Source organism: Diabrotica undecimpunctata, chromosome 10, assembly GCF_040954645.1.
Source record: "Diabrotica undecimpunctata isolate CICGRU chromosome 10, icDiaUnde3, whole genome shotgun sequence".
Classification (NCBI taxonomy): domain Eukaryota; kingdom Metazoa; phylum Arthropoda; class Insecta; order Coleoptera; family Chrysomelidae; genus Diabrotica; species Diabrotica undecimpunctata.
In genome coordinates this window covers 55199459-55220807 of record NC_092812.1, presented here as the reverse complement: position 1 = coordinate 55220807, position 21349 = coordinate 55199459, and the positions used below count along the sequence as shown (strand labels likewise).

The window sequence follows — 21349 nt, the reverse complement described above, 5'->3', positions numbered from 1 at the left end:
AGTTTCAGCGACGACCTCATCATTTGTCGCGAAACGGCGTAACGGCATCCTCCGAGCCATTATTTTAGGTTTGGAAACAGGAAAACATCGCTGGCGGCAAGATCTGGGGAATACGGTGGGTGTTCAACCAATTCATAGCCCAATTCGTGTAATTTTGCCATGTCGATGGCGGTGCATTGTCTTGGCGAAAGTCACTTTTTTGCGTTCCAGACCGGGGAGTTTTCGACGTAATTCGGCATCGAATTGATCCAATAATGCTGCGTAGTACTCACCATTGATTGTTTTTCCTTTTTCCAAGTAATCGATGTGGATGATTCTCTTCGCATCCCAGAAAACAGTCGCCATCACTTTACCGGCCGAATGTGCACTCTTTGCCTTCTTCGGCGGCCCTTCGCCCCGTTTGCGCCCCTGTTTCGACTGTTCTTTGGATTCCGGTGTGTAATAATGCACCCAGGTTTCATCAACGTTGATAAATCGGCGAAAAAAATCCTTCGGATCGCGCCGTATCATCGCCAAAACGTCTCCGAAGTGGCCACACATTTTGCCATTTGATCGATTGTCAGCAAACGCGGCACCCATCGCGCGGATAGCTTTTTCATGTCCAAATGATGGTGAATGATGTTGTGTACGCGTTCGTAGGAAATGTTTAGGACCTCTATTAACTCGCGGAGCTTAATTCGACGATCTGCCTAATCATGTCATGGACTTTGTTGATCATTTCGTACGACCACGAACAAATTCAGCTTATGTTAACACCGAAACCAATTCGGTATCAAGTAGCGCCATCTATTAAAGGCTAGTTTAATATCAATCTATCTTTGTATACAAGACTAAAAACATTTGATAAAGAAGCAAGTGGATCACATGATTTTAGATTTGATGAAAATGGAAAAATACTTTTTGTAGAATGGAAGGATAATAAGTGTGTTACTATAGCATTTAATTTTGGTAATATGCAACCTCTCGCACAAGCTAGTAGATGAAATCAGAATCTCAAAGGAAAACGTTTATTTCTTAATTACAACTATATAATACATTCATGGGATCAATAAGGCATTAGTAAATTCATGGCTTCTCTAAAAGAGTCGATATGTTAAATATTTAGTCGATTTATTAGGCTTTCGTCAACCTGTAGTCGTTCCCTACCCAAAACTTGAATTTTAGTACAAGTACAGTAGGAAGATGGAGAACGTCAATATCTAAAGTATTTACGGTCATACATTTTTCAGCAGGATAAGGGAAGGTCACACATTGCGAGAGTCACCGTGGACTTCTTTGAGCAGGCTGGAGCAGGCAAAGTACTCTGTGTTTACAACACCCATGTTTAAACAATTTTCAATCATTTTTTTTTTGCTAAAAGTTTTGTTAAAAACTTTGGACTTTTCTTATAAAAGATTGGTTAATGTTAGCCTTAAGGTTGTTAATTAACTTAAAAAAAAAAGAAATTAAAAAAAGGGCTATACAAATATTTCCAAAATATAATAATTTAAGTATAATGGGTGTTGAGTTTTCTATGTCACTTAGTATATTACAAAAGAGTAAAGGATCTGAAAAGAAAAAACTTCAGAATATGTATTAGGTAAGATAAAATAAGAAAACAGATATGCAATTTAAATTGAAGAATACACAAATTAGAAAAGGACAAAGGACAAAAATATTCATAAAGATGTAACAAAAACGTTAGGCTAAAAACTGGACTTTAAAGAAAATATTATTAGGTAAATACAAGTTATTTTTTTACTGTGTAACCCGTTTATATTGTTCATCACTGAACACATCATTCTCATACATGTCTTTGATATTTCCCCCCATTCCTCTTTACTACTTGTACTAGGTATGTATATATACGCATATATATTACCCATATTATTACGCATTAATTTTCCTTTTAAAAGACTTACAGTATTGTGCGAATTAATGTGAACAGAGATCGAAATTCAGTTTTCATAAGTTGGCACACCTGCTATGCCTATTCTGTCAACTGTTTTGTCAAAAAAACAACATAACCTCAAAACCTTATTAGTATATTGTTCAAAACATGTGCTTTGGATTTTTTATCAGTATTATATATTGTTGTATCTCAGGTTATCTGCAAGTTGGGGTTATTTTCATTGATTTAACTGTGCAATCAGGTTTAACTTTTTAATATGGATATCACTCCTAGGAAAAGAGAAAGGATCATAACACTTGGTGAGCATACACCAATGACTCAGAGGGACGTTGCTAAGGAGTGTTGTGTAAGTTTGGGAGCAGTAAACAAAATAATTAAACAAAAAAAGGAAACAAGGTCAGTTGAAGTGCAGCGGAAAAGAAAATGCGGAAGAAAACGGAAGACTACTCCTCGAGATGAAGCCTTTCTTTTGCGCGATAGCAAAACTTCATCCCAGAAAAACAAGCTATGACCTCCAGCAAGATTTAGAAAAGGCTGGAATAAAAATTCACGACTCAACGGTACGCAGACATCTCTTCGAAGAAGGGAGAAGAGCCGTGAGACCGCAGAAGAAACAACTTCTGACAGCGCCTATGATGAAAAAAACAGACTAAATTTGGCAAAAAAATACGCTCATTGGAGTGCGGAAGATAGGAGAAAAGTGTTATTTTCTGATGAGACCCACTTCCTAGTGCAGGGCCAGCGTTCAAAATTCGTACGAAAGGCAGCCAATGAGTCACTTTCAGCTAGCTATATTAACCAAACAGTTAAACATCCCACCAAAAAAATGTTCTAGGGCTGTTTTTCATACTCAGGAACTAGCACTGTTATTCCTATTAAAGGTATGATGAACAGTAAAAAGTACAAAGCCATGCTAGGGCAACGCTTAGCTATAGAGCTTGACAAAGTACAGGCCGAAGGAACTGCAATTTTTCAACAAGATTCAGCTCCGTGTCATGTATCGAAGATTATGATATCGAAGAATACTTCAAGGATAATAATATTACCCTTCTTGATTGACCTGGGAATTCACCTGACCTTAATCCTATTGAAAATTTGTGGGGAATATGTAAGGCTAAACTGCAAAAATTTGACTGTACGGCAAAAACAAAAATGGTGGAAACAGAGATTAAGGTGTGGTTTAGAGATGAAGCAATCACAAACAATTGCAAAAAACTTGTGGATTCCATACCTAGAAGACTCCAGAAAGTCATCAAAGTAAAAGGGGGACATATTAAATACTTATTAATGAAAAAATCTTATGTAAGTGTACCTAAATTTACCTTTGGCCTAAATAAATCATATTTACAAATTAATTATGTTTGTTTACATTAATTCGCACAATACTTTATTATTAGAATTTAATATTAACAAATATATTACAGAATCAAGATGTATCGTTTCAAATGGAAGCATTAGATATTTTAATAGATTTATTAACACGGTTTAGCACAGTTTTGGAACGTTTCCATGACGTAGTTTTAGAAATACTAATTGCTCAGCTCCCCTCTCCAAACGAAAGTGTTAGGACACGCACTATTAAGGCTTGCAGCAAATTTGTACTCAACTGCAATACTTTTTTGTATAATGAACTTCTTCGCTTCTTACATCAAAAATTGTGCTCTGAGGAAAGTGGTGCTTACGTTCTAACTTATATCGAGTGCACTATTGCTGTGTGGTAAGTAACTTTGATCAATTTTAGCCATCTTAACGAGATTCACATAAGAATTTTTCAAATAATGCGATCGTAAGAGAATTATTTTTAAAGTACTTTCATACATACAAGTCCGTCCATATTGACAGAGTGGAACAAAGTTATCTTTTTTTTTAATGAAACACCCTATATATTTTTACATTTTTGGGCCCTTCTTGATGTTTTCGTTTTGACGTGACAACGTCTTAAATTAGGTTGTGGCTCGGAGTCATTCATGAAAAAGTGTAACGCCCGCTCACGTCTGTTACAGTGAGTCACCGAACGAGAGAGAGGCCCGCCGGACCGGCGAATGCCTTGCGTCTCTCTCCCACTCAAACCATGATCGGTCCGCTGCGCGCGCAGCACTAGAGAATTAGGCGCGTTGAATCGGTGCGTGCTTCCGTGCTTGTGTCTCTGTCTTTCTCGAGCGTTCTTGGCGTTCAAGACACATTACAGCAGAAACACTTTCTTTCATTTCATATTTCTCCTATCATCGTCCTATCCTCAACAAAATCACTCAAATAGAAATTAGTTAAGTTTAAGTTTACATGTACAATGTTTTAGTAAACAAAATATATTTCTATAGTTAAAATTTGTGCAATTCTTATTTTCATTCAATTCCTTGTTCCTATTGTGCAATTTAATAATATTCATATCAATAAATATTCTTCTAAATAATAAATAACGATGACGCCACGATATGATTTCTGATTTCTAAATCAAAATTGAATTTCTGCCACGTTTTATAAACACAAAATCCATATCACTCAGCAAGCGATGAAGTGTGGTTCGTGAAAAGTTGGGCAAAGTTTCTTCGACATTTACAACAGCTAATATGGTGTTTATTGTTGGTGGTATGTTGTCACAAAAAAATTGATGAACTATTCTACGAATTTGGCCCCTGACACGTTCGTCGTACATGTTGTCATCAGAATTACCAACCTTTCGCTTCTTGGTCCTGCTCTTTGCAGATTGTAATCCAGCAGGTGATGAGTATTCCTGTCGTATGCGAAACAGAGTCTTTTCGCAAACACCACTCATTTCTGACACTTTCCTAATCACACTTGATACAGAATCGTTGTTATCCTGATTAAGATGATAATTAATAATATTCATTAGTATCTGCTTCTCTGAAAGTTTCAGAGCTTTTCCACGTTTCCATTGAACAATTTCCTCCATTTTGCGCCTCACAAAATAGCCAACAACAGAAAATAACAATAATTGCCAACAGCAAATCACAACAACAGCCACCAACAAATAATAACAATAACAAAACAGTAACAGTACATCCAAGATGGTACAAATAATTGTAACTCGAATATTTTTACGCGCTCCGAAGAACAAATAAAGACTAATTAAGGCTCTGGATGTATCAAGCTTTTAAACGTATTCTGTACAAGAATTACTTATTGCTTCTTAATTACTGAATAACTTAGAAGAAAATATTTGCAGTTGATATCAACCAAAATTACAAATCCCTTACTCATTATGGCAGTAATTAGCACCGCAGGGACATAAATAACATTTTAAATTTGGCAGTTAGTAGAAATTACCGGAATTATTTTTAAACTTTGAAACAAATGTTTATTTAATCCACATTTTATTATACTACTGCTACTAATAAAAGATAAAAGTTGATAAGTTTCTATTAGAAACAAATAATGTATAGTATTATGTAAAATTATTAGCAAATGATATTTGTAAATTACATAAAATTATACGTGAGGACTTGTTGAGAACTCCTGGTTTATTTCGTTTATTTTGAAAGATAGACAATAGAGAACGCCATCGTTCACTGCATAAAACTGGCAACGTCTTGGTGAAATTCCCATAAGGTTAGCATTGCATATCTTACTCTGTACAGACTAGTCACTTTGAGACAAAGTATAGTTATAGTAACAAAGCAACAGGAACTTAAAAATATAGTTTAATGTCAAACTGTAAATTGAGTTTAGTGTCAAAGTCATAGCCAGCTAGGTAGAATAATATGTGTTATTATTAATATTTTGCACACCAACAATCTTAACTACTTAGGTATTTTAGGTACGTCAAGTCTCTACAATTCAACAGTGTTAATGTTGCTACGAAATAATTAATAAAAAAAATCGTAATTATCTTTTAAACTACCTCTTATAACATTTCAAAACTTAAATTGCAAAAAAGAGAACATCAAGAAGAGTCCAAAAATGTATAAATATACAAGGTGTTCCATTAAAAAAAAAGATGAATTTTATTCCACCCTGTCAATATGTTCCTATCTATGCTGCAAGTTTTACCTCAATCAGCTTTTTTCTTTTCTCCTACGACAAATGAGTAATTGGACTTCATCGAAATAATGCTGCACCCTGTATTTATAACAAAACTTTGCCTTATAGCAATGAACATGAACATAGATTTGAGGACCACCTTGAAACATTTGTCCCATTAATATTAAATTACCTGGATGGTGTTCGTGATTATCGTATCCAACAATTATGTTTAGAAACTTGTGAGACTTTCATAACAAAATGTCCCAGAGCGATTTACTCACAGATTTTCTCGGTAAGTAGTTACATTAATTACTATTACCAAGAATAACCTTAAGGGATTTTTACTTTCTAAATTGAAAAAAAGGCAATTTTTTAATATAAGAAAACTATTATATTTATAATAGTTTTTTTTTTATATTCAATTCGTCGGGGGATCATCCGCGTTGTTCGGTAGTGATTTTTGTAAGAAAGATCATTTGGAAAGTACGTGTGTGCCTGACCAAATATGTGGTTCGTAGAACTATCAGTAAAACAGTTACGTGAACAACTAGAAGAACGGAATGAAGACTGCAGCGGGTTCAAGAAGATCCTCCAAGAACGACTGAAGAATGTTCTTAACAAGAATGGAGATGACCCAGAGACATTCCATTTTCAGTCAGCAGAAGAAGCAAGTTTAACAAAAATTGAAGAAACTTTCAGAAGTAATAATGATAAATTCGAAAACGTTTCTAAAGGATTCGACGAGACTTCTCAAATAATTAAAGAAGTATGTAGACAGAAAAATGGAAAATTTGAAGAAGTTTCTAGAACATTCGATAAGATACGCATACAAAAAAATGTATGCGATGTAAAAGAGAAGATCAAACAATTCGAGAGCATGATAACCAATACGAAAATGCCGTAGTTTTAGATCCTGTAGTAAAAAAAGAATCACTGAGAGACGAAATGATATCATATGAGATTCAAATTGCCACCATTTGATGGAAACTCTTCTTGGTCCATATACCTTAAAAAGGCTGTTTTCTTAACTGCTACTTTACGAGGTGATGCTGCGGATATCCAAAGATCGATTCCTAAAGTTCAAGAAAAATGTTACCCAATCCTTGTTCATTCGACTATAAAAGTGAGATGAGAATTCAATGAGCTAGTGAGAATTTGCAAGAATTTGAAGCAGATGTTGCTTGTATAGCGCGGTTGGCTTATCTGGGGAGACACCAGATAATATATTAGAAGAAATTGCTGTAGATATATCTTCGTCAATGGGTTGAGAGACAGGAACTACAGAAAGCTTTACGACTAGTAAGACCGAAAGTTTTAGATGAAGCGATCTTCATTGCGAAAGAGCTAGTCACGCTTCACGGAGCTATCGAGTATGAACCTCTGAAGAATAAGATGAACAAAACGTTGAACATCTAGAGAAAATAATACGGAAAGTATGCCGAAGAGACGCGAACACAGGGCTGGAATAGTTCATTATGACAGCCTCAACAGCTACAAGACGCCCAAGCAGATGATCCATGTATAAAAAGTGTAGTGGATTGGATGCATCGAAGGATGCCGGTTTTATGTCAATTTTTACAGCACCCTGTATAATGAAAAAGGCAACTTTATACTGTAAATGATAAAGCTGTTTATGGTTAATAAGTTTCTAAGGAATTTAAACTTTTGTTCAAATTATATTAGAGGATATTGAACTTTATGTACATGGTAGAAAAGTGTATTTTCATACAAAAACCATTATAACTCAAAAACCGTTCACAATAGGTATAGCGAAGGATTAACAAAAATGTTCAGAATAACGTGAATATTTCAAAAATTAAAAAATATACATGGTGTTCCATTAAAAAAAACGCAGTTATAAGCAACAACCGGTAAGTAGCAAATAGATTACAGCATTTCACTCATTAGCATTAAACAGTTCACTCTTCAAAACCCCTTCATTCAAATTTTCATGATTCAGTTACCTTTTCGAGATATTTCTAATTGGCCGTTTATCTGAAGTTTTTAATAAAATTTTAGAATAGTACAACATTTTTATGTAAAAATGTAAAAAAATCGATTTTTTGAAAATTTAGAAAGTAAAAGCCTTAAAATAATTAAGCTGTATTACCGAAAATGTGTATTCTCAATGTTATTATTATTCTCAATATTCACAATGATGTGGTCTATTCCCTGTTTAAAATTAAAGGTTTGTGGTACTGGAAAATGCATGTACAAATGACATATCTTATTGTTGAAAGATGTTTTATCATGTTCACATAATCCAGTAGTGACCATTACCAAATATACTTTGTAATATTTAACTTTTAATTTAAAAATATGTTATAGATAAGAGAGCTTTGCTTGAAATACATGAAATATGGTGCCAAATATGATGAATATGATATTCAAAGTGACAATCACATAAGCTGGAAAGTTCGAAGATCAGCTGTAAAATGTTTAGTAGCGATTATTTTAACATGCCATGACGACCATCTACAGGAATTATATGAAGTTTTATCACCTGCTTTAATTGAGGGATTTAAAGGTAAATACAATGGGGTAGGTTGTAGATTTCAAAGGAATCGATTGATTTTGAAGTCTCTTTCACAGAGTGACAGTGTAATCGGTATGCCATTTTTAGAACCAAAATAATAATAATATGTGAATGCCGTGTATAGCCGTTGCTTCGTATTATTTATCTTCTTATTTATCGTGTTTGCCTTACAACTACGACCAAGACGAGACTTTAGCCTCTTCACCAACGTCAATGTCTCACTGCTGCGTGGAGTATAATAAAATACGGTGGTGTAACACGTTTTATAGTTCTAACCTAATATCTGATGTAAAAGAAACAATCTCGTAATGTTTATTTAATTATTGAATTATATTTTGAAGTTAATACTTCTTATCGCTCGGTATGATGTTTTTCACGGGCCCGAATCCTATTTAGCATGTAGCCCAGTCTGGTTATACAAAAATCATCGATTTCACGGCAAAATGTTTCGCAGATATCTGAAGCTTTTAAGACATAGGTGGGGGTTACTAGATGGCGAATAGATAAAAAGATACTCCTATTTTTACCTTCCGTTTTTTTAAACAATAATGTATGGTCAGAATTTGATTTTTTATCTATAAGTTTTTTCCCTTATAATTTAAATAAACAATATTTATACCATTTTTTTATATCAAGAATATCTTTATTTTCCCGTTTTTTCAATTAAAATTGATAAATAATTTACGGAGATATTTGCAAAAAAGCAGTTTTTTTTCACTAATTTATAAATTTAATTAATTTTTTTATTAACAAAATAAAATGTTATTAATACATTTCAACATTGAGGAATTACCGTCCTTTAAATTTTTGCGAAATTTCCCCCCGATCGGTCATAGTTTAAAAGTTTTCATAGGATTCTTTAAGACTTATACTATCTCAGAAGTTAAATGAATATTGAGTTTTCATCGAAATTATTTACAAAATAAACATTTGAAAAAGGGGTATGTTTTTTACTTATAAACAATTGTAATAACTTCTATATTTTTCAAGCTACAGACTTGTACGTACAACGATTAGATAGCTGGTAAAAAAACTCACATTTAACAAAAAAATAAACCTTCTATGAACAATAGGAACGAAGTTAGCGACAATTTTTTTGTTAATTATATCTCCACTGTTTATAAACATTAAGAAGTAAAATTTGCACAAATTTTGAATGAAAATCTAAACTTTGTATTGAATTTTATAGCTATAAAATTCATCCAATTTTTCGAAATTTAAAACCTTTCGAAACGAAGTTACTTTCGAAAGATCGACATAGGAAAGTGGAGAGGAAACTGTCTTAGCTCCTCGCTGCAAAATTTAATATGGTTACGGCTGCAAAATTTAATATTATGGTTACGGATTTATCATTCAAAAGCTTTAACAGTTCTGTAGGAATTTCATCAGGTCCATTTGCTTTTCCATTTTTAGCGTTTCTTATTGCGTATTTACTTCTTCTTTCAATATGTCTGGCCCAGTTGCATTGATTATCTGAGTTAAGTTATTTCTATCGTCTTCAAATAATTTATTCAGGTATTCTGTCACATCTTTTTATTTTATTCTCTAGATCTACAATAAGATTTCCATCTTTGTCTTTAAGTTTACCTATTTGGCATTTCTTTATGCTTCCTGTTATCTCTTTTACTTTTTTGTGCATATTGAAGGCATCGTACTTTCTCTCATAGGTTTCCATTTCTTCACATTGTTCTTTAATCCACTCCTCTTTGGCTTCTTTTATTCTCTTTTTTATGTGTTTATTTATTTCTTTGTATTTGTCCGGGTAATTCTTCATCTTTCTTCTTTGTTCCATCAAGTCTCAACAAAATCAATATTGTTAATTATAAAAATAATATAATGTTTAAAAAATTACCTGAAATTTAATTTATAAAATATATAAGTATTATTAAATCATTGATATAAAATGAAAAAACATATGTTGATTTTCCGGGATTTTCCGAGATTTATGGGGGGTGAAAATTATGTCATCATTATTAATACTGCGACAGACTATTCGAGCAAATTAAAAAAAAGTAAGTATTTAGGGTGAATTTCAAATGGACTCAATTTTTCCGAGTTTTCCCATATTTTCCGGCCAGTGAAAACTATGTAGTTATTCATATTTCGACGAGCTACCCCAGAATAAAAAAAAGAGGCTTACAGCTGCAAAGGAAGCCGAGATAATGTAAATTTTTCCTACGTGTTGCAATTTGAAGTTCCGATGCCGAAAAAAAAACGGAGCTGAAACAGATATCCTCTCCACTTTCCTATGTCGATCTTTCGAAAGTACCGTCGTTTCGAAAAATTAGATAAATTTTATAGCTATAAGTTTCAATATAAAGTTTAGATTTTCATTCAAAATTTGTGCAAATTTTACTTCTTAATGTTAATAAACAATGGAGATATGATTTTTTTAAAAATAGTCACTAATTTCGTTCCTATTGGTCATAGAAGGTTTTTTTATTTTTTAATGTGAGCTTTTTTACAAACTATCCAATGGTTGTACGTACAAGTCTGTAGCTTGAAAAATATAGAAGTTATTACAATTGTTTATAAGTAAAAAACATACCCCTTTTTCAAACGTTTATTTTGTAAATAATTTCGATGAAAACTCAATATGCATTTAACTTCTGAGATAGTCTAAGTCTTAAAGAATCCTATGAAATTTGCTGAATGTGTCTAGCATCATGCATAGGGCAAGCTCAATAGTTTAAATAATTAGCCTCAGGGATAAACAAATTAAATAACTTTGACTGATCGAGGGGAAATTTCGCACAAATCTAAAAGATGGTAATTCCTTGATGTTTAAATGTATTAATACCATTTTATTTTGTTAATAAAAAAATTAATAAAATTTATAAATTAGTGCAAAAAAACTGCTTTTTTGCAAATATCTCTGTAAATTATTTATCAATTTTAATTAAAAAAAAACGGGAAAATAAAGATATTCTTGACATATAAAAATGACATAAATATTGCTTATTTAAAATATAAGGGAAAATATTTATAGACAAAAAATCAAATTGTGACCATAAATTATTGCTTAAAAAAAACGCAAGGTAAAACTAGGAGTATCTTTTCATCTATTCTTCATCTAGTATCCCCCACCTATGTCTTAAAAGCTTCAGATATCTGCGAAACATTTTTCCACCTATTTTTTTAACCAGACTGGGCTAATGACAAAAAATCCAGACGCGTGCAGTAAAATTAAGCAAAATTAAGTAAAAATAAATAAAATTAAGTAATAGTAGATAAAATTCATTTATTAATTAAAAAATATAATTTACATTTTTTAATATTAAAGAACTTAAGTGTAGTGTTGTTATAAAAATATTGACAAATCAGTAATAAGTAGACTTAGGCAAATATGCAAATAAAAAAGTATGAAATATGCGCATAAATATGCAGTATTTTATGCAAAAATATGCAGTGTTTTATGCAAAATATGCATATTTATCTAGAAAATATGCATGTAATAAAAAATATTTACAATATTTTTTTATTTACAAAATACTTAAATATTATAAATACATAACATATACAATTATTTTAACATATAAATATTATTTTGAATTGTGGTATAATAACAATAGATTATTAATGATGTTCAAAATTTTCTAATAAAAACTTATAGCTTCTGTCTGAATACATATATTTGTAAATAGAAAAACTTCTTTCGACATCAACTGATGTAACTGGGGCATTTTTCAAATTTACTCTAATAGATGGTTCTAAATTAAGTGGTTCGGAAAATGTCCCAGCTAGTACTTGAACTACTTCAGAAAGAACCTGGTAACCACTATGTTTTTCCATGGTTACTTTAAATTTTTGAAAAATTTCCTTTCCTATAGTACCTTTAACGTTTTGACACAAAGACTCAAATTCTTTTATTAAAACTACTCTCTAACAATGATAATTTTGAGGATTCTAATTGAGTTATAGTTTTCTGGACAAAACTATAATTTGATTTTATGAATGACAGTTGCTGTTAGAGGATGTTATTTTGAAAGGCTTGCTTAGCTTCCAATAAAGATTGGCAACTATCATCCGTAAAATGGTTAATTATTTTTTTTTAATCAACAAAATGATCAGCATAGAAATTAGCTTGCTTCCAACCATATTCCCCAACGTGTTAAAATGGGTTGCGGTGGCAGTGGAACAGCAGGAAGCATATCTCTGTAACATTGTATTCTTACAGGTGATTTCAGGAACACCTTTTTGACGCTCGCTATTAAACTGTTCCATCCCTCCATCCAATGGCGCTACAGCCCAAATCGGGCCTTGGCCTCCTTCAACAGGCTTCTCCAACCATCTCTATTTACCGCTGTTCTTTTCCATGAACGCGTTCCCAGGCAGTTCCTGGCATCCTCATCGACTTCATCTTCCCATCTCTTTTTAGGTCTTCCAACAGGTCTTTTTCCCTGCATTCTTGCATTTAATAATTTTCTGTAAATAATTAAACTGTTAACTAGTGGAAATTATTTTCTTACTTCCTCCGCAACTCTGTTTATTCCATGCGCTAAACAAGTGACATGTATTAAGTTTGGATAAAATATTTTTAAATTTTGTCCTGCTTTCACCACATATGGTGCGGCATCAGATAAAATAAGGAATAATTTATCATTAGGCACAGCAGCAGGAAGAAAAAAGTTTGCTAATGCTTCTTGTAGAAGCCGTGATATTGTTAAAGCGTTGGTTTTTTCCACTTGCTTACAGGAAATTAAATACGATTTTGGAAAGGTTTCATCGCTAAGTACACTAATCAAAAAGTGCACAATGTATCTTCCTGACGAGTCAGTGGTCTCGTCCACACATATGTAAAAGTAATTATTACCTATTTCGGCTTTTATGTTGTGGATAACTGAGGAGTGTAACAACTTGACATTATTTCTCTTTAGAGTTCGTTCACTGGGAATGTTTTGTTTGCAATAATTTTTTAAAAAAGAACTAAAGTTTTCATTAGATAATTTTGAAAGCGGTATATTAGAAGATACTAATACACGACACAAGTCTTTGTTAAAAATTTCTTGTTTGGTTTGTTTTTTGGAACTTGACTGAAAGCACTTGGACACTGAAGGTTGATATTTTTCACCGGATGTGGTTTTTACTTTTTTAGTTAAATGTTTCGCGGTTCTGACATGCTGATGTATTTGAAATTTTTTCAGATAAAATCTAAAAAAGAATATAAATATTCTATAGTTGTACCCATTTTTAAAATCTAAGATTGTAGAAATAAACTAAAAATGAACCGTTTTTGCATAACAATTAAAATATTTAAATGAAATCAAATAAAAATCGGTGTAGTTATCTGGAAAATGTCAAGAAATGTATGTACAAGAAAGAAGAACCCCCAAATATTTACAAGAGGCTCTTGGTCTTTTCTGTTTACATTTAAAGAAAAAATACTGTGAGCATAAATTAAAAGCACCTAATTAAGTCCAATATATATTGTTACGAACATGCTTTCGGCATGGCCCATGTAACGGTTGCATCTCGAAAACGCTTCGAGAACTTTCGCGATGTATCGAGTGCGAGAGAGAACAACCGGTCACGTAGGCGAATTAGAGGTGGGACTACTTTGGATTATTCTAGAATAATACTTTTGGTATATATATGTAACGATGTTATGAGTTAGTTTTAGTTGTTAAGATGTTAACGACCTTTCAGTAGACTATTGAATGATTTGAATTTTAAATAGGTATCCTATTTTTTATCGCAAGGAGTTTAAAAAATGCTTGAAAAAAGAAAAAATACATCGATTTATTGCGAACTAGCGTTGTTACTTTTCTTAAACATAATCTCCAATTTTAAAATCTTTGTTTGTACCACCGTGTAAATTTTTAAAATAAAATAAAAAATAATACGTATGTACTTACAGTTTTGCCACAACATGAGCAATAAACTTTATCCATATCCATAGATAGCTCTTTGTAAGGTTTTATCCAAGTTGAAACATTGCTTATTTTCGGCATTTTCAAAGCTCAATAATTATTCACAATTAAAAATACACATTGTTTACGCCTCCAATTTTACAACAAAAGTGAAACCAAGTGAAACTGACCGTCAAAATAAAAATTTTTACCTAGAGACATAAACTGGCAAACACAAACCCTTAATTCCAGGACAAAACGTGACAAAACTATAAGCCGCTGTCTTTTATTAGTTACTATATCAAGAATTTGAATACCAAGTGATTATAAAACAAAATTAAATATTTGCATTTTCATGCTATCTGTAAGTTTGAATATAAAAATATATAGTTAACACCAAATTTTCAAATTATATGCACTTTATGCTCACTTTTATAAAAATATGCAAAATTGGACATTTTTGCATTTTTTATGCATTATATGCAAAATATGCAATTTGCATATTTGCCTAAGTCTAGTAATAAGCAGACATAAAATTTCATTAACTTATATATAGTAATAACACAGTGTCACATTTTTTTTTAATTATATTTTTTTTTATAGAACGAAATCAGTACGTTCATGGGGACATTTTTCATGCCCACATGGTTATTCTTGAAAAAATTAAATCTGCTATGACAAGGGATAATCGATACGCGTTTTCTATCGTACCTAACCAAGACCAAATAGAAATTCTAATTACCGGTGTACAGGATGAATTGTATACAACAAATATCAAAGTAAAAGAGAGTTGCGTAGATTTACTTCAGGAATTGTGTAAAACTTTTCCTGGAGTAGTAAGTAAACATCTTGAGACCATAATAGGATGCATCACGAACTGTATTACCGAAACTAATGCTGATAGATCCTTGAAGACTAAAGCATTATCGTTTATCTATTTTTTACTGGATATTTATGATGCTCAATATTTTTATCCATTTGTTGACATTTTGATGCCCGAAATTTTAAGTGCCGTTAAGCATAAATTTTATAAAGTTGCAGCGGAAGCTTTAAGGATATTGAAGCAATTAGTTAAGGTGATACGACCTATTTATCATGATTATGGTCTCAATTTTACGCCATTGGTAAAAGATGTTTATGCCTGCACGTTTGATCGTTTCATGTCTGTACGTATCGATCAAGATATTAAAGAGAGTGCGATATCAACAATGGGAGAAATTATTTCCAGCTTAGGTGATTACCTGGTAGCTGAGCTACCGGGTTGTTTACCTATATTTCTAGCTAGGCTTAAAAATGATGTCACTGCGCTAGTAACCATCCAAGCTCTAACACAAATAGCTTCGGGACCAATAAGTAAGTATTTTTTTAATCAATTTTTGTATAACCCTGTAGTTTGAGTCTAATGTTTCTTCTGTCTCATTTTTCTCGTGACCAAATGTTCATTTATAAAGGAATTTCAATTTTGGCCCTATATTTGGGTGCTATTTGGTCAGAAATTATCATTCATTCAGTATACCTAATTTCATTTATGATGTTACTATAAATTCCTGGTAAATTTTATGAATTTGAACTTCTGATGGCTTGTGTAAAGCCCTCAGCTCCCTCTATATGGAGAAATGCACCCAACATAACAGGAGTGATCTCCGGAGTTTGTGTAGAAGTGGATTGGATTAGACGTTTTATTTATAATTCTGATTTTATTGTAGAGTCCTACTGCATTACAACCTAACAAGATTTTTTGTATACCGTTTTGTAAGTATATGGAAAATAATATGGAGATGATTTTCCTTGTTGAGCTTTTAGGTATCCAAGTGATTTAGCGCTGTCTTTACTGTTATCTTCTAGGTCTTTTAATAACGTTTCCATCCACAGCCTTTTTTTGTTTTTGCAACATTGGTCTGCTTGGATAGCTCCGGTAGCAGAGAGAATAATAGTTACTGTCTGGGTTTTTTTCCATTCTTCACTGCCTTCTTATTTATATTTCGGAATCTCTGTACTTGGCGATATTTTCATTGTATTTAACACACATATTATTGTTGTTAGGTGTCGCCTAATTATCGTTAGGTATCAATTAGTGTTGCTTGTCTAGTTAATGTATTAAATATAGTGAAATTGACATTCAGGTGACAGCTTTACAGAGGCCTATGCTTTCTATATGTCAGAAATAACTATAATGTTGTCAAAGTTTTTAATCGTACGTTATGGGCCGGCTCCTATAAAAAAATTATTATTTGGAAAATGTGCGTGAATATAAATTGGCACTTTTATGAAATTTTTTTTAATTATATGATTTTTCTGTTGGTATTTTAAAAATATTTTCGGTTTACAATTACAGACATTAGAAAATAATGTAAAATTAAGGAAATATAATTATAAATTTAAAATTTTTTTTAATGTGTGCAATTATAAATTTAGGTAGATAAAATGTTCATTCATAAAACGTTAAAGGTTTTTAACTATTTGTCAAACAATAACAATGGTTAAAGTGTATCAACAATATTGTGGGAAGTTAGTGCTATGACTGGAGTCTCCAAACCAACGATATTTCGATATAGAGATAAAAATAAAAATTGGCCACTCGTAACTTCCATAAGGAAAAAAGAACCGGTTATTCAAATAGTCCTGAGAATAAATATGATGAAGTAACTCGCTCTATAATAAGACAAGTAGTGGACGGATTTTTTATGGACAATATTCCTTCAACCCTTGACGTAGTTCTAGAAAAATTAAAGAAAGGAAGCATCTTCCGAATTTTTCTAAGAGTACATTAAAAGACTATTGCACGACATGGGTTTTATATATGGCAACAGGGTAGAAATTCAATGTTAATAGAAACACAAGAGATAGCTGCTTCGAGGCTCCACTTTCTCAGGTAAATAGAGAAACCGAGGAATCACGGAGCCAATATCATTTATATGGACGAATGGTGGGTCTACCCACTGAAACTACCAATGGACAAGTAATGCAAGATACAACAATAAAAAACAGACGGTAGGCTTTCGTAAATGGGCTTACCACATGTTTAAAAACAAAGATTACCGTGTCCAAAGATGGACGGAGATCTACTTGAGAAATGGTTTAAAGACATGCTAATACCGAATATCCCAAAAAATAAAAAGGATGGGATTGTAATGGACAATGCATCTAATCATGCTAGGAAACTAAATGTTCCCAAACAATATTGAATGAAACGTCATGGGCGGCTTTATGAAAAGGGTATTTATTTTGAAGATTATTTAAAAAAAGAACTTCTGGAAACTGATCATGCATTTTAAAATATTTATGACAATTACAAAATTGATTGTATTTTTGAAAAATACAGGAATCACAGTGACGAACAATACCGCGTAGATGTCTTCATCTTAAGACTTCAGCCTGATCGCTGTGAATTCAACCCAATAGATATGGTGTCCTACCCTGAGTTTGGCACTGCTTATTAAACAAAAGTAGCAGAATTTACAATGACAGTAGAATTGGCAACGCTGTTATCCTATATCCGTACACTGCCATTTGAATGTCGTTTCCACTACAGTATGAGATCTGGTCTATTAAGTGCCACTGAGTGGTCTGTGAGCACAATGCGGTCCCAATATAGCTTGTAGTTGTCATTCTCAAGCATACTCTCTGGAACGTATTGATAATATGGGAGATGGTTGGTTTGGAGAAGACATAGTTTACAAAGTTGTCATGGTTATTGTACAGCTAGAATCCTTCGATATATTTATTGTATTTGTGGTTTTTGTTTGAGTTCCCTTATTTTTTTTTTACTATAAACTACATAATCTAACTGCATGATTATCATACTAAAACTACTATTACTACTATTTCTTTATGTAATAAAAGTTGTCAAGTTTATTTACCGTTACTCAATTTTTAGATATCGAATTGCCGATATTACCAGATGTAATGCTGATCTTAGGATCATTTTTAAGGAAATCAAATACAGTTTTAGTATTGAACACGCTTCAGTTAATAAATTCTTTAATTAACAATTACCGTATATTGTTTGCATTACAAGAAGATTTGTTACAACAGATTATAGTAGAAATACCACAATTGCTGGATAACTGTAGTATTGAGATTCCTCAATGGGCATTCATCATTTTAAAAGCTTGTGCTGAGCATTATCCTCAAGTTTTACTTATCAACCTAGATACTCTTATGCCACAAGTTCTATCAGTATTGATATCGCCATGTTTGCAAGGTAAGTTTAGTTCATTTCCAACTTATTATAATCATTTTTATTTTTGTCGTAAGTAAAGGTGGGGGTTTTATCATATTATACATTAAACTTTTCGTTAACAAATTAAGTGGCAGTAGACCAAAACGATAATGAAGAAGCACAAACAAGGAACAGAAGAAATTGTAACTAATAAAAAACTTGCAAAACTATAAAACACCTGGTGCCAAAAGGCTGCAAGAGGAAATGATTGAGATAACACTGAGAGTGTGGATCAAAGAACAAATACCCAAGCAATGGAAAGAAGCTACCCTATGCCAAACAAAAAAAAAATATGTTACATAGTGTGTACAGAAATAGCATATAAAGAGATACAACCTACCGATATAGCCATTTTGCAACTACCGTATACGTTATTCAGTATGTGGAACAAAGATAACACTTAATTGCTTGAATACGAGTGAGATACAATCCACGTATGTTGGGAGTAGAGAGTCAACCTTTAAAATAGTGTTGCAAAATATCTGTTACATGGTTCCTTCTAAAATACTAGTCGGATACATCTGTGTAAAATAATCCACTACAGTTTATTTTAGAATGAAAACTAATATTGCCCCAACAAAACTTTCATGAAGTAATCATGTAACTGTTATGTGTCATACTTAAAAAGGAACACTGAATTGAGTAATTGATATGTGACAACAGCGTGAGCTAAATCAATAACGCACTTCATTAGACAGACAGATAGTAAAACGGTATTCCCCTCTACGAGTGCATGATATCTCCTCAAAATAGTAGGCGGTATTTATCTGTACAGCAGGTCTATGGTTTACCTATTTGATTTTTGGCTGTGGTGGTAAAAGGTTGAAAACAAATAACTAACATACCAAGCGTATATTTTCGAGAAGAATTAATTAATCGTAGAAATAATAGTTTTATTTATTGCTCTTTTTGAAAATCACCCAATTCCGACAGAGAAAAAGTTCGATGAATTATTAAAAACTTCTAAAATTTCGGTTGCATAAATACCTGTATGAAATGTTGTCCAACGGATTAACCACGATGGAAACAAATCTCTGTTGAACGCGAAGTTCGCAAAATTCAAGTCTGTTTAACTGCTGAAGAAACGTCTTGTTCGAGTAGACAAATTGCAGACGAAGTTGACCTATAGGAGAGAACTGTAAGGAATATTTTTAAACGAAACGGAGACAATTGCTATAAAGTGCAAAACACCCAAGAACTTTTTTCCGACGATCATTCTAAACGTATGGAATTTTGTGAAACTGTGATGGAGAAATCGAATGAGAACCGTTTTAAAAAATGTTTTGTTTTCCGATGAATCTTCACAATACATAAACGCCATAATCCATCTGTCTTCCGCTATTGTCTAGGGAAAATAAACTTTTGAGTACTTACTTACTTACTTACCCCGTGGCATTACAACCCTTCGTGGGTTTTAGCCGACTCGACAACATGCCTCCACTGTTTTCTGTCTTGAGCAACCTCCATCCAATTCTCCACGCCCATAGTGCTTAGGTCTCCTTCGTGGACATCTCTGTCCACAGTCTGGCCCTGAAAACTCTATCAAATGCTTGTTTAAAATCTATGAACATCTGATGAAGCTCACGATCAGCATTTTTCCATTATCTGTTTTATTGTGAATATCTGGTCAATGGTAGAGCGCCCGGTCTAAATTCGCATTGATAATCTCCAATGATTCCTTCTGTGTATGTTTTGGTTCTTTCTAGCAGGATGTTTGCAAGGATTTTGTAGGTGGTGTTTAGGAGTGTTATTCCCCGGTAGTTAGTACATTGCTTTTTGTTTCCTTTTTTATGTATTGGTACAATAACCCCTTCTTTCCACTCATCTGGCATTGTTTCTTCTCGCCAAATGTCTTTAATTAGCTTGTATAAGAACTGTACGACGCTTTTCCTCCATTTTTTAAGCACTCCAACTTTTGAGTATTGCTGTGAAAACACAATACCCAAAGAAATTCCTTGTGTGGACTGGACTTTATAACGATAATATAATTGGCCCATTTTTTATTACGGGAAATCGGAATGGACGTAAGTATCTAGATTTATTGCGCAATTAGATTATTCCATCAGTTCAAAACCTTTCGGTCAACTTAGACGATGTCTGGTTTCAACAGGATGGTTACCCAGCACACAATCAAATCGAAGTTACAAATTATTTGGAACAAACATTCCCTGGACGATTAATTTATAAACGAGGAACAATAAAATGGCCCCCTAGATCACCAGATTTAGCACCTTTAATTATTTAGAATAATTTTTGTAGTTGGTTTTTTTCTTATAAAAATAATATTTGTTTTGTTAATGTAAAGTTAATTATTAGTTAATACACTCTAGATATAGGATTGCAACAAATCTTAATTCCTATGGTCAACAAAACAATGTCGTTATCTGTAACTGTTAATAATTTATATTTTTTATAAGTAAACAGTGACGTTTAATCGTTTGCATATTTTGTTTATTACATATTGTTATCGTCAAATGTATCAAAAGCAGTTGTTAAATACCTGTGTCAACGAGTGTCATTGGAAAATCGTTAATTCCCTGATCTATATAGGATGTTTGAATTCAATACTGTGGTCCAAATATATATTTTGAGAAAGAAAACACATCTAACTCAGTCTTTAAAAGTATTATCAATATACAAAGTATTATCAATAAACATTTTGTTTCAGATACGGTCTTACATTACATATTGGAGTTCTTTAAGGCATTGATTTTATGCAATTTTCCAGACGTTTCTTATACAACTTTGTCAAACCAACTTTCGGTACTAGTAACCACTATCGCAACAAACTCAGATCGCTTTGTTTACGAGCAGCCATTCCATTCACTCGCCAAGTGTATGGCCGTCATGTTGGTTACTGCTGTATCACA

The 21349-nt window shown here is 32.6% G+C and overlaps 1 protein-coding gene across 1 annotated transcript; it reads left to right on the top strand.

Annotated features, from left to right (window-relative positions):
- The first annotated feature begins 2147 nt into the window (after positions 1–2147).
- On the top strand, positions 2148–18630 carry LOC140451718 (cullin-associated NEDD8-dissociated protein 1-like). The gene is made up of 5 exons (XM_072545563.1): positions 2148–2237; positions 8201–8399; positions 14861–15610; positions 18135–18461; positions 18569–18630. The coding sequence occupies exons 1-5, from the start codon at positions 2148–2150 to the stop codon at positions 18628–18630; spliced, it is 1428 nt and encodes a 475-aa protein (XP_072401664.1).
- The last annotated feature ends 2719 nt before the right edge of the window (positions 18631–21349 follow it).